An 11,972-nucleotide genomic window follows, 5' to 3' on the forward strand; every position below is an offset into this window, starting at 1 on the left:
AACTCAGAGATTCACCTGTCTCTGCCTCCTGAGTGCTGGGGTAAAAGGCGTGTGTCACCATGTCTAGCACGAACCCTGCCCCCCCTTTTTAAAAAATATCTATTTACTTATTTATTATGTATACAATATTCTGTTTGTGTGTATGCCTGCAGGCCAGAGGAGGGCACTAGATCCCATTACAGATGGTTGTGAGCCACCATGTGGTTGCTGGGAATTGAACTCAGGAGCAGGCAATGCTCTTAACCACTGAGTCATCTCTCAGCACGAACCTCTAGCATCAACCCTGCCCCCCCCCCTTTTTTTTTAAAATCTTGCCTCTTTTAAAGCTAGAAACTCTCTCCTCCTCATCTTTTTGTGCCTGGTCCTGAAATAACATTCACAGATATCAAATCGACCTTTATATTCTAGATAGGCAGATATACCCCCCAAACCAACCAAGCAATCAAACAAACATAGATTTAGCCTTTTCTAGAGCAGTCCCTGGGCCAGGTTCACCAATACCTGGTTTTCACCAGCTACTCCCCTGTGCCAGAGAAAGCAGGAGCCACTCTAAATCAATTGAGTTATTTCAGTCCCATCAACCAAAGAGCCCACAGTAACTTCTATAATATCCAGGAAGTAGAAAAATACACGTGCCACAGTGATCTTTGTGTGTGTATAGTTTAGAAACAACAACAAATGCAGAAGAGGCCATCGCCTCCGTGGGCAGTGCCAACACTGAGCCACACACACTCAAACCCAGTGAGAGGGCCCCAGGCTCCAACATGTCTGGGGATGGTAGGCAGGGAATAATGCCCTGTGTAGACCCTCAAGACAAAAGAATGGAGTACCATTGGGGTTGGAAAGCTGGAAGGATTACAATCAAGATGGAGCTGTGGCCTCAGCCCCCTCTTCAGAGTCCCACACTTCAGACTGCAAATAATCAGCAAAGAGAGCCTTGGCCCTGCGCAAGACACGCCCTAGATGGTGTTTCCGCACCAGGCGGTCAAAATGCATGGCTAGCTCATTGTAATCCAGCCCATTGCGCATGATGTGGTCACGGTGCTCCAGCAAGATAGCTAGGCAGAGGAAGAGCATGAATGGGTTCCCTCGGCCAAACTCCTGGGGTGGGGGAAGGCCCATTGGAGGTGGGGGTGGTGGGGACTTCCCAGGATCTCTGGGAGATCCTACATCTTGCATCAAGGGGGATCCTACAGCTATGTCACCAGAAGGAGAAGCCTCCTGTGTAGATGGAGGAGATGAAGAAGATGGGGAATCAGGCCGAGAAGAAGAGGAGAGGAGTGGGTCTGGGGAGTTTAGCAAGGGTTCAGAGAGGGACTTAGAGCTAATGAGGGTAGCTGGGTGGGCTAGTTGGACTAGAAAGTCCTTCCTGGGGCCCATGTTATCCCTGAGTTGCTGGAGACCATCCAGACTGGCTTGTCTCAGGAGACGTCCCCCACCACTCGGTCCCTGGCTAGATGTGGCTAAGTGGACAACAGCATCTTCAAAAGCACTGCTTCCTCCACCAGCAGGCCTCAGCATGTGCCTCTGACGTACTGGCCGTCCCCTGTGGCTACCAAAGCCAGTGTCTGCCACTTGGCTCGGAGGTCCAACAAGTTCGACTTCATGTTCAGGAGGGTCAGGGGGCAGTGAACTCCAGGTGACCTCTAGCATTCGGAGAGCATCATCAAAGGCAAATTCGCGCTTAAGCTCCAGCAGCAACCAGCGGTAACAGAAAAAAAGGTCATCAGCTCCTGCTTCTTGTAGGTACTGGTAGAAGTCTGGGTCAGCATGTCTCAATAGCAGCTTGAGGTGGGCAAACTTGGTGGCCATGGCACGACCATCAGGATGGAAGTTGGCAGCCAGGCGCTTCATGATGCCACAAAAGCATACAAAAGCATGCCCTTCATGGTCCATGACAGCAAGGATGGGTGATGCCAGGTCACTCATGCCCTGGCAGTATGATACCTGTGGATGGGTAACAGCATAGGTAGTAAGCAGGTCATGTAGGGCCCGTAGGTGTGGGCCATCCTCAGGCCCCGCATAGTAGGGATGGGCTCTGTCTGTGCGAAGCACGTCCTTGAGGACTGTGCTGCGGATGAATTCCAGGTCCTCAGGGTTCACTCGCTGGGCCCACTCGCTTTTGAGCTGCTCGTACTCGCGACTCTTCCGTTTCATGTAGTCCATCCTCTCACGGCCTGTCAGTCCATCTGGGTACACATTCAGGAGGTACCGCCATACCACCTAGCCAGAGACAAAAGGAGATGAGGCTGAGCTTCAACTAGGGATCTGCCATACCCATGTCTTTAGTCACCACCCACCCTGTCTCTCATGGCCTCTGTCCTTGTGGTAGTCTGTCTTCCTGCCACTGACCTACCTGAAATAGAACCTCTGTCCTTGGACTCTCTCTACCCTACCTATGACAGTGTGTTCCACTGAATGTCTCTCATGAGCCACCACAGAGTGATGAGTGACCAAGGGGGCTCACTTTTCGAAGGGAAGGTTCCACACCACCATGATAGATCCGCAAACGCAATTCTTCAGGACGGGAGAGCTGGCCTTCGTGATTCAGGTATGTGTGAAACTCAGCATCGCTCAGAGGGGGCTTGAAAGGCTTGACATCTTCCCCATATGACCAACTCAGCACCTGCTGGACCTTAGACAATGTACGGCCCACCTGGCAAGGAAGGAAGAAAAGAAGCTACAGATCTCTGTGCAGGTTAGGGCAAATGCCAACCAGCACACTCTGGAATAGGAGTCCCAGATAGGCTTTTCCCTCCAACCCCAGCTGGGGCCCCCCAGTCTCCTGAAATCACCTGAGACAGGATGGATTGTGTAAAAGGCAAGGCAGCTGTCGTCAGTGAGGAACGCTTCTCAGCCAGTAGGATATCGGATCCAATGACATCTTTGGGGCTAATTATGTCCCAGTCCTCCAGCAATGGGCCTGAGCACACAGAGTGAAGCACTATAAGAACAGGTATGTGAACCCAGATCACAGGGCTGGGTTCCTCTAAAGCCTAGCTACATGCCGGCTAATAAACGATGTCTATTCCCTCTTCCCTGTATCATCCAAATAATGTTAAAAAATCAGCTATGAATAGTTCTTACATGAGAAATGTTTCACAAAATGGCAGGGAAGCCTTTAATATTTCGATGATTTAAGTAATATTTATTGCAAGGCACTGAAGAAACAGATTATCCTTAAGAAAAAATAATATCTATTGAGCCTGGCAGTGCAGGTCTGTTACTCTGGAGGCTGAGGTAGGAAGTTGGAGAGTTCAAGGCCAGTGCTTGGGCTAGAAGATTCTATCTCATTTTTAAAAAATACTTGACGGCCTGGTGGTGCATGCCTTCAATCCCAGCACTTGGAAGGTGGATCTCTGTGAGTTTGAGGCCAGCCTGGTCTACAAAACACCTTCCAGGACAGCCAGAGCTACATAGTAAGACCTTGTCTCAAAACAAAATAAATAAATAAACCTGGTGGTCAGTGAGAGGGCTCAGTGAGTAAAGGCACATGCCACCAAGTCTGATAACCCGAGTTCAATGCCATGGTGGAGGTTGTCCTCTGACCTTCAGATACTCAGTTCTATGGAAATACTAGCTAGTATTCTTTTTAAAATATATTTATCTGTGAGTGTGGATGGGATAGTCCTGGAAAATCAAACCCAGGGCATCACATGTTCTATGCAGTGCTCTACTGCTGAGCTACATCATGAGACCTCTTTAAAAAACCTTTTTTTTTTTTTTGGTTTTTTCGAGACAGGGTTTCTCTGTGGCTTTGGAGCCTGTCCTGGAACTAACTCTGTAGACCAGGCTGGTCTCGAACTCACAGAGATCCGCCTGCCTCTGCCTCCCGAGTGGAAAAAATCCTTTTCTTGAAACAGTATCTCATTAAGTTACCCAGGCTGTTCCTGAACTTATTCTAGTCCAGGCAGGCCTTGAACCAACTTATGCCTTAGCTTCCCCAATACCTAGAATTAAAGGACTATAGGTGTGGCCACCCCTCTTGGATTTATTTATTTATTTATTTATTTATTTATTTATTTATTTATTTATTTTTGATGAGGAAATAGGTCTATAGATACTTGTTCAAGGTCCCACACCTAGTGAATGAAAGAAGTGGAATATGAAGCCCAGGCCCAAAGTAATGTGGGATTCCCCTCTGTATGCTGTGAATACCATTGCTTAATAAAGAATCTGTCTTGGACCTGGCAGGGCAGAATAGCTGGGAGAAAGAAGGCAGAGTCAGAGAGAAGACTTGTAGCCCCACCAGAGACAGACACCAGATAGAACCTTGCGAGTAAGTCACAGTCATGTGGTAATACACAGATGAATAGAAATGGGTTAAATTAAGATGTAAGAGCTAGCCAATAAAAAGCAAGAGCTAATAGGCCAAGCAGTGACTTATTAATACAGTTTCTGTGTGGTTATTTTGGGGCTGAGCAGCCGGGAACAAACAAGCAGTCTCCTTACAACACCAAAGTCTGAGAGCAAACACTCCAGATCTTATATCAATGATAGTTCTTGCCACCAAAATGATAGAAGGTGCTATTACCATTCCAGTTTAACAGAAAATGACCAAAAAGGTTTGGAACAACTAGTGACCAAGATTCTATAGCTGGGAAATGGTAGATTCCTATTTCTAGGATCATAGCTTCATTAACCTTACCCCATAGCCTAGACAAATCTTAGAAAAAGTGTTAGTGGAGAAGTATATTGTGTATGTTTGACAAAGGAAACCATTCTATGCTTGACCTTAGCCACTCCTGGTCCATGACATCAGCAGAGATTTCTTCCTTTTCTATTTCTATCTTTATTTCCCCTTAACAGTTTTGTTCACTATAGTTTCCTTTCTTGTCTTCTAATATTTTTACAGTTTCATATGGAATATTTTTAAATTTTATTTATTTATTTATTTAATATGCATTGGTGTTTTGCCATGGGTGTCAGGTCCCCTGGAACTGGAATTACAGACAGTTGTGAGCTGCTATCTAGGCGCTGGGAATCGAACCTGAGTCTTTTGGAAGAGCAGCAGTGTTCTTAACCTCTGAGCCATCTCTACATTAGGCCCCCTTTTTCTTTTTTAAATTAAGTTTTCTAAGTTAGCACACAAAGTGATGGGCTTCATTATGACATTTCCATAAACACATATGAAAATACTTTCTTCTTATTCCTCCCCCTTCCTGCTGCCCTCCCCTATCCCCCGCCTCCTCTTGCTGGTCCCCTGTTCCCATGTCACATGTATTCTATTATCCTCCCCCTTCCCTTAAGAGCTCTTCCCCATCTCTCTTCTCACTCCAGATACAATGTGGCTACAGCAGCAATTGCCACCTGTGGGCTAAGTTCAAGAATCCTTTTTTTGTTTTGTTTTTTCAAGACAGGGTTTCTCTATATAGCTTTGGATCCTGTCCTGGAACTCGCTCTGCAGACCGACCAGGCTGGCCTCGAACTCACAGAGATCCATCTGCTTCTGCTTCCCAAGTGCTGGGATTAAAGGCATGTGCCACCACCACCTGGCTCAAAAATCCTTTTTTAAATTTAAAATTAAAAACAATATTTTTATGTGTACGGGTTTTTGCCTGCATATATATCTGTGTGCCATATGCATGCCTGGTGCCCAGGAAGGCCAGAAGAGGACATCAAGATCTCTTGGGAAAAAAATAAAAATAAAAAAATAAATAAAATAAAAAGATCTCTTGGAACTAGAGTTTCAGACAGTTGTGAGCTGCCACATGGATGCTTAGAATTGAACCTGTGTCTTCTGGAAGAGCAGCCAGCGCTCTTAAACTGCTTTAGCGCCATAGAAGGCAGTCTTCAGCCCAGCAAGATTTTCTTTCACTTTTCCTTTGAATTATGTGTCTCTTTGGAGTATGTATCTTTTTGGAGGTATCCACACATAAGTGTAGGTGCCTGCAGAATCAGAAGTCTTGGGGTCCCCTGGGGCTAGAGGTGGTGAGCCACTATATGTGGGTGCTGGGAACTGAATGCAGGAAGAAAAGCAAGCACTTTTTTTTTTTGGTTTTTCGAGAAAGGGTTTCTCTGTAGCTTTGGTGCCTGTCCTGGAACTAGCTCTTGTAGACCAGGCTGGTCTCGAACTCCCAGAGATCCGCCTGCCTCTGCCTCCGAGTGCTGGGATTAAAGGCGTGCGTCACCAACGCCCGGCGCAAGCACTCTTTTTTAAAAGGATTTATTTTCTTTTGAATTCTGTGTATGTATGTGCGCTTGCATTGGGGTATGTGCATATAAAGTGGAGATACCCATGGAATTCAGGAGAAGGTCTCCTATCCCTTGGAGCTGGAATTATCAGTTGTGAGCCATCTGACAAGGATGGTGGGAAACAAACTTGGGGCCTCTGGAAGAGCAATATGTTGGTCTTAACCAGCTAGTCATCTCTCTAGCCGCATTTTTAAAATTTAAAATTACGCTTATTGCCCAATGTGGTGGTGCATGCCTATATTTCCAGAACTCAGAAGGCAGAGGCATGTGGACCTCCAAGTTCAAGGCCAGCCTGGTCTACAGAGTGAGTTCCAGGATAGCCAGGGCTACACAAAGAAACACTGTCTCAAAAACCAAAGGACAAAAAAGAATTGTACTAGCTATCAACTGGCAGCGCAGTATTGCAAAAGCTAACAACATCCAATGATCAATTCCGTTATATGGATAATTCTATGAAGCATATAACTACATGAAACAAATCAACTACTATTTGTTTCTGTCACTGCAGTTTGCATGTCAGTGGCACCCCTAAGTAGCATTTTCATGACTCATAGTCCTTTCTTCCACAGAGCTAAAGGAAAAAGTCACATCTAAAGCCACTGCCTCTGCATAAGTATCTCTGAGGGTACAAAACTAAGGGGCCACAACGGAGAGGCAGAGAGCCCTTCCCAGTACAGCCATTCCCTTTTCCTTCAACTGTTCAATTGCCAGTAACCTTGACCTATCCCTGGCCCCTCCCATTCCCCCAGTCCCCAAGTCCCCAAGCGCTGTGGCTTATATATCTAAAACACATTTCAACACCAACTCGTCGTTCGTCCACCTTGTGACCCTCTGTGAGCCACCTACCCCAGATACCTCAGACTGCTACTTCCTAACTAGCTCCTTTTGTGTGCCTCCCACCCCAACAGCTGCCAGTGTGGTCTTGCTAAAACATTAAAACATTTTCCAGGTGAGATGAAGGCTGTACTACTTACCAAGTTAAGAAACTACTGTAAAATAGAATTAAAGTTACAGGCCGGGTAGTGGTGGTGCACGCCTTTAATCCCAGCACTTGGGAGGCAAAGGTAGGTGGATCTCTGTGAGTTCGAGGCCAGCCTGGTCTACGGAGTGAGTTCCAGGACAGGCTCCAAAGCTACAGAGAAACCCTGCCTTGGAAAAAAAAAACAAACAAACAAAGAATTAAGGTTACACGATTTTGGCAAAAATGTAAAAAGACTTGGAACTCAAGCTTGGGAGATCCAATATGCAAATACCAAAAAAATGAAGAGAATAAAAGATCAGGTGAAGATCTTAGAATTAAACAGGCAACAAGTATAACGTAAATTTTCTGAAGTAAAGAAATGACTCAGCTGGGCGATGGTGGTGCACGCCTTTAATCCCAGCACTTGGGAGGCAGAGGCAGGCGGATCTCTATGAGTTCGAGACCAGCCTGGTCTACAAGAGCTAGTTCCAGGACAGGCTCCAAAACCACAGAGAAACCCTGTCTTGAAAAACCAAAAATAAATAAATAAAATAAAATTAAAAAAAAACATAAAGGGGGCTGGAGAGATGGCTCAGTGGTTAAGAGCATTGCCTGCTCTTCCAAGGGTCCCGAGTTCAATTCCCAGCACCCATATGGCAATTCACAACCATCTGTAACTCCAATTCCAAGTAATCGGATCCCTTCTTCTGGTTTCTACAGGCACTGTACACATATAGTACACAGATATATGTAGTCAAAACACCCATACACATAAAATAAATCTCAAAAAAATTAAACAAAACTTCAGATCATTTTAGGCTAGGTGTGGTGGCATATACCTTTAATCTCTGCATTTAGGAGACAGAGGCAGGCAGATTGCTGAGTTTGAGGCCAGTCTGGTCTACATAGTAAGGACAACCAGGGCTGCAGCCCTGGCTGGTTTCAAACTTGCTATATACACTAGGTTGGCCTCAAACTCACAAAGGCTGCCTGCTTCTGCCTCCTCAGTGCTGGGATTATAGACATGTACCATCAAGCCAGGCATATTATACTATACTTATCATTAAAGTGTACTTCTATTTATTTAAAAATCAAAGTTTAGCAACCACCATGCATGGTAGCACATATCTATAATCACAATACTCAGGAGATTGAAACCAGATGACTGCTTTGAGTTTGAGGTTCACCTGGCTACACAGTGAATTAAAAGCCAGTCAGCCTAAGATATGGCAAAACCCTGTTTCAAAACAACAAATAGAAATTCACTGTCAAGCCGGGCGGTGGTGGCTCACGCCTTTAATCCCAGCACTCGGGAGGCAGAGGCAGGCGGATCTCTGTGAGTTCGAGACCAGCCTGGTCTACAGAGCTAGTGCCAGGACAGGCTCCAAAGCCACAGAGAAACCCTGTCTCGAAAAACCAAAAAAAAAAAAAAAAAAGAAATTCACTGTCAAGCATCTAAAAATGCATAAATATTGGGGCTGGAGAGATGGCTCAGTGGTTAAGAGCACTTGTACCTAGGATTCAGTTCTCTGTCTCCATGTGGTGGTTTACACCTGCCTAAAACTTTAGTTTTAGGGAATCCAATGTCCTCTTCTGGCTTCCTTGGATGCCAGGCATGTGCATGGTTCACATACATACATGTAAGAATACATGCACTGGCTGGGCAGTGGTGGTGCACACTTTTAATCCCAGCACTCAGAATGCAGAGGCAGACGGATCTCTGTGAGTTCGAGGCCAGCCTGGTCTTCAAGACCTAGTTACAGGACAGGCTCCAAAGCTACAGAGAAACCCTGTCTTGAAAAACCTTAAAAAAATCCACATGCATGTAAAATTAAAACAAATCTTTAAAAATGCATCCATTAAGATGGGTGTAGTGCCGGGTGGTGGTGGCGCACACCTTTAATCCCAGCACTCAGGAAGCAGAGGTCAGCAGAGGCCAGCAGTTCTCTGTGGGTTTACAGAGTGAGTTCCAGGATAGTCAGGGCTACACAGAGAAACCCTGTCTCAAAAAAACAAAAAAAAAAAAAAAGATGGGAATAATAGTGTCCGCCTTTAATCCCAGCACTTGAGAAGGGGCAGAGCCAGATGTATCTCAGTGAGTCTTGGGCCAGCCTGGTCTATATAGTGAAGCCAGCCAGGAATACATAAAGAGACCCTGTCTCAAAAACAAACAAAACCAAAATGTGAGTCTTTTTTTTAAAATATCCATTGATGTTTTTTCCCTTTTTTATTGATATTTATTGAGCTCTACATTTTTCTCTGCTCCTCTACCTGCCTCTCTCCTCCTCCCTTCAACCCTCCCCACCTTGATGTTTTTCCATGGGTATTGGGTACCCTGGAACTGAAGCTGTGAGCTGCCATGTGGTTGCTGGGAATTGAACCAAGATCCTCTGGAAGAGCAGCCAGTGCTCTTAACTGCGGAGCCATCTCTCCAGACTCTTAATACTTTCCTTTTTAAGTTGCCCTAGTTATGGCATCTTATCACAATAACAGAAAAATGACTCATAGAGACCCTAAAAAAAAGTGGTGGATAGGTGGCTCAGAAGTAGAGTGCTTGCCTAGCATATACAAAGCCCTGGGTTTAACGCTTTAAAAAAGTTATACCTAAAACCAACTAAGAAGGCTGACAATTCTGGAGAGGCAGCTCAATGGTTAATAGGACTTGGTGCTCTTGCAGAGAACCTGGGTTCAGGTCCCAGCACCCACATTAGGCGGCTTATAACCACCTACAATTCTAGTTCCAGGGCCATGTTCCAGTCATCCCAGATACCTGCATGTACATGGTATACATACATACATACACTCAAGCACATATACAGTCACATAAAATAATATTTTGGAGGGTTTTTTTTCAGACAGGGTTTCTTTGTGTAGTCCTGGTAGTCCTAGAACTCACTCAGTAGACCAGGTTGGCCTCAAACTCAGAGATTCGCCTGCCTCTGCCTCCCGAGTGCTGGGATTAAAGAGATGCACTACCACCACCTGACTTATAAAATAATAAATATTTTAAAATATTCAAAATATTACATATTATATATTTTTAAATATTTAAAAATAAAAGACTTAAAATTAAGCTGGTTGCAAAACTCAAGTCCAAGTTGATCAAAGACCTCAACATAAATCCAGATACACTGAAACTGATAGAAGTAGGAAGAGCCTTGAACACATTGGCATGGGAGACAACATCCTGAACAGAGCATCAATAGCATAGGCACTAAAACTAACAATTAATAAATGGGACATCCTGAAACTGAGAAGCTTCTGTAAAGCAAAGGACACTGTTAATAAGACAAAACAACAGCCTACAGAATGGGAAAAAATCTTCACCAACCCCACATCTGACAGAGGGCTGAGCTCCAAAATATATAAAGAACTCAGGAAACTAGACATCAACAAAGCAAATAATCCAATTAAAACTGGGGTACAGATCTAAACAGAATTCTCAACAGAAGATTCTCAATTGTCCCCTTCCTTCTACCTCCCACCCCCATGCTCCCAATTTTGTCAGGTGATCTTGTCTGCTTCCAATTTTTAGGTGGATCTATATATGTTTTTCTTTGGGTTCACCTTATTACTTAGCTTCTCTAGGATCATGAACTATAGGCTCAATGTCCTTTGTTTATGACTAGAATTCACTAATGAGTGAGTACATACCAGATTCATATTTTTGGGTCTGGGTTATCTCACTCAGGATGATGTTTTCTTTTTTTTTTAAAGATTTATTTATTTACTATGTATACAATGTTCTGTCTGCACGCCTGCCTGCAGGCCAGAAGAGGGCACCAGATCTCATTACAGATGGTTGTGAGCCATCATATGGTTGCTGGGAATTGAACTCAGGACCTTTGGAAGAGCAGACAATACTCTTAACTTCTGAGCCATCTCTCCAGCCCAGGATGACGTTTTCTATTTCCATCCATTTGCATGCAAAATTCAAGATGTCATTGTTTTTTACCGCTGAGTAGTACTGTAGTGTGTAGATGTGCCACACTTTCTTTATCCATTCTTCTGTTGAGGGGCATCTAGGTTGTTTCCAGGTTCTGGCTATTACAAATAATGCTGCTATGACATAGTTGAACAAAGGCTTTTGTAGTATGATTGAGTATCTTTTGGGTATATTCCCAAGAGTGGTATGGCTGGATCCTGAGGTAGGTTGACTCCCAATTTTCTGAGAAACCACCACACTGATTTCCAAAGTAGTTACACATTTGCATTCCCACCAGCAATGGATGAGTGTTCCCCTTACTCCATATCCTCTCCAGCATAAACTATCATTAGTGTTTTTGATCTTAGTCATTCTGACAGGTGTAAGATGGTATTTCAAAGTTGTTTTGGGGCTGGAGAGATGGCTCAGAGGTTAAGAGCACTGACTGCTCTTCCAAAGGTCCTGAGTTCAATTCCCAGCAACCACATCGTGGCTCACAACCATCTGTAATGGGGTCTGGTGCCCTCTTCTGGCCTGCAGGCATACACACAGACAGAACATTGTATACATAATAAATGAATAAATAAAATGATTAAGGTTTTTAAAAATAAGTTATTAATCATAAAAAAGGAAAAAAAAGTTGTTTTGATTTGCATTTCCCTGATAGCAAGGAAGTTGAACATGTCCTTAAGTATCTTTTGGCCATTTGAAATTCTTCTGTTGAGAATTCTCTGTTTAGTTCAGTACCCCATTTTTAAAATATTTATTTATTTATTTATTATGTATACAATATTCTGTCTGTCTGCAGGCCAGAAGAGGGCACCAGACCTCATTACAGATGGTTGTGAGCCACCATGTGGTTGCTGGGAATTGAACTCAGGACCTTTGGAA

At 44.3% G+C, this 11,972-nt stretch overlaps 1 protein-coding gene across 1 annotated transcript in view; it reads right to left on the reverse strand.

Moving 5' to 3' along the window:
* Positions 1 to 650: 650 nt before the first annotated feature.
* The window catches only part of Tbc1d25 (TBC1 domain family member 25), a 22,098-nt gene continuing 10,776 nt past the window's right edge, over positions 651 to 11,972 (reverse strand). Inside the window, exons 4-6 of the mRNA XM_005352819.2 lie at positions 2,796 to 2,923; positions 2,468 to 2,656; positions 651 to 2,223 (exon numbers count right to left, since the gene is read on the reverse strand). Of these exons, the coding sequence (XP_005352876.1) occupies positions 862 to 2,223; positions 2,468 to 2,656; positions 2,796 to 2,923 (1,679 nt within the window). The 3' untranslated portion in view covers positions 651 to 861. The remainder of the gene's footprint in view (positions 2,224 to 2,467; positions 2,657 to 2,795; positions 2,924 to 11,972) is intronic.

The sequence above is a fragment of the Microtus ochrogaster genome, chromosome 10, assembly GCF_000317375.1.
Source record: "Microtus ochrogaster isolate Prairie Vole_2 chromosome 10, MicOch1.0, whole genome shotgun sequence".
In the NCBI taxonomy this organism is placed as follows: Eukaryota; Metazoa; Chordata; class Mammalia; order Rodentia; family Cricetidae; genus Microtus; species Microtus ochrogaster.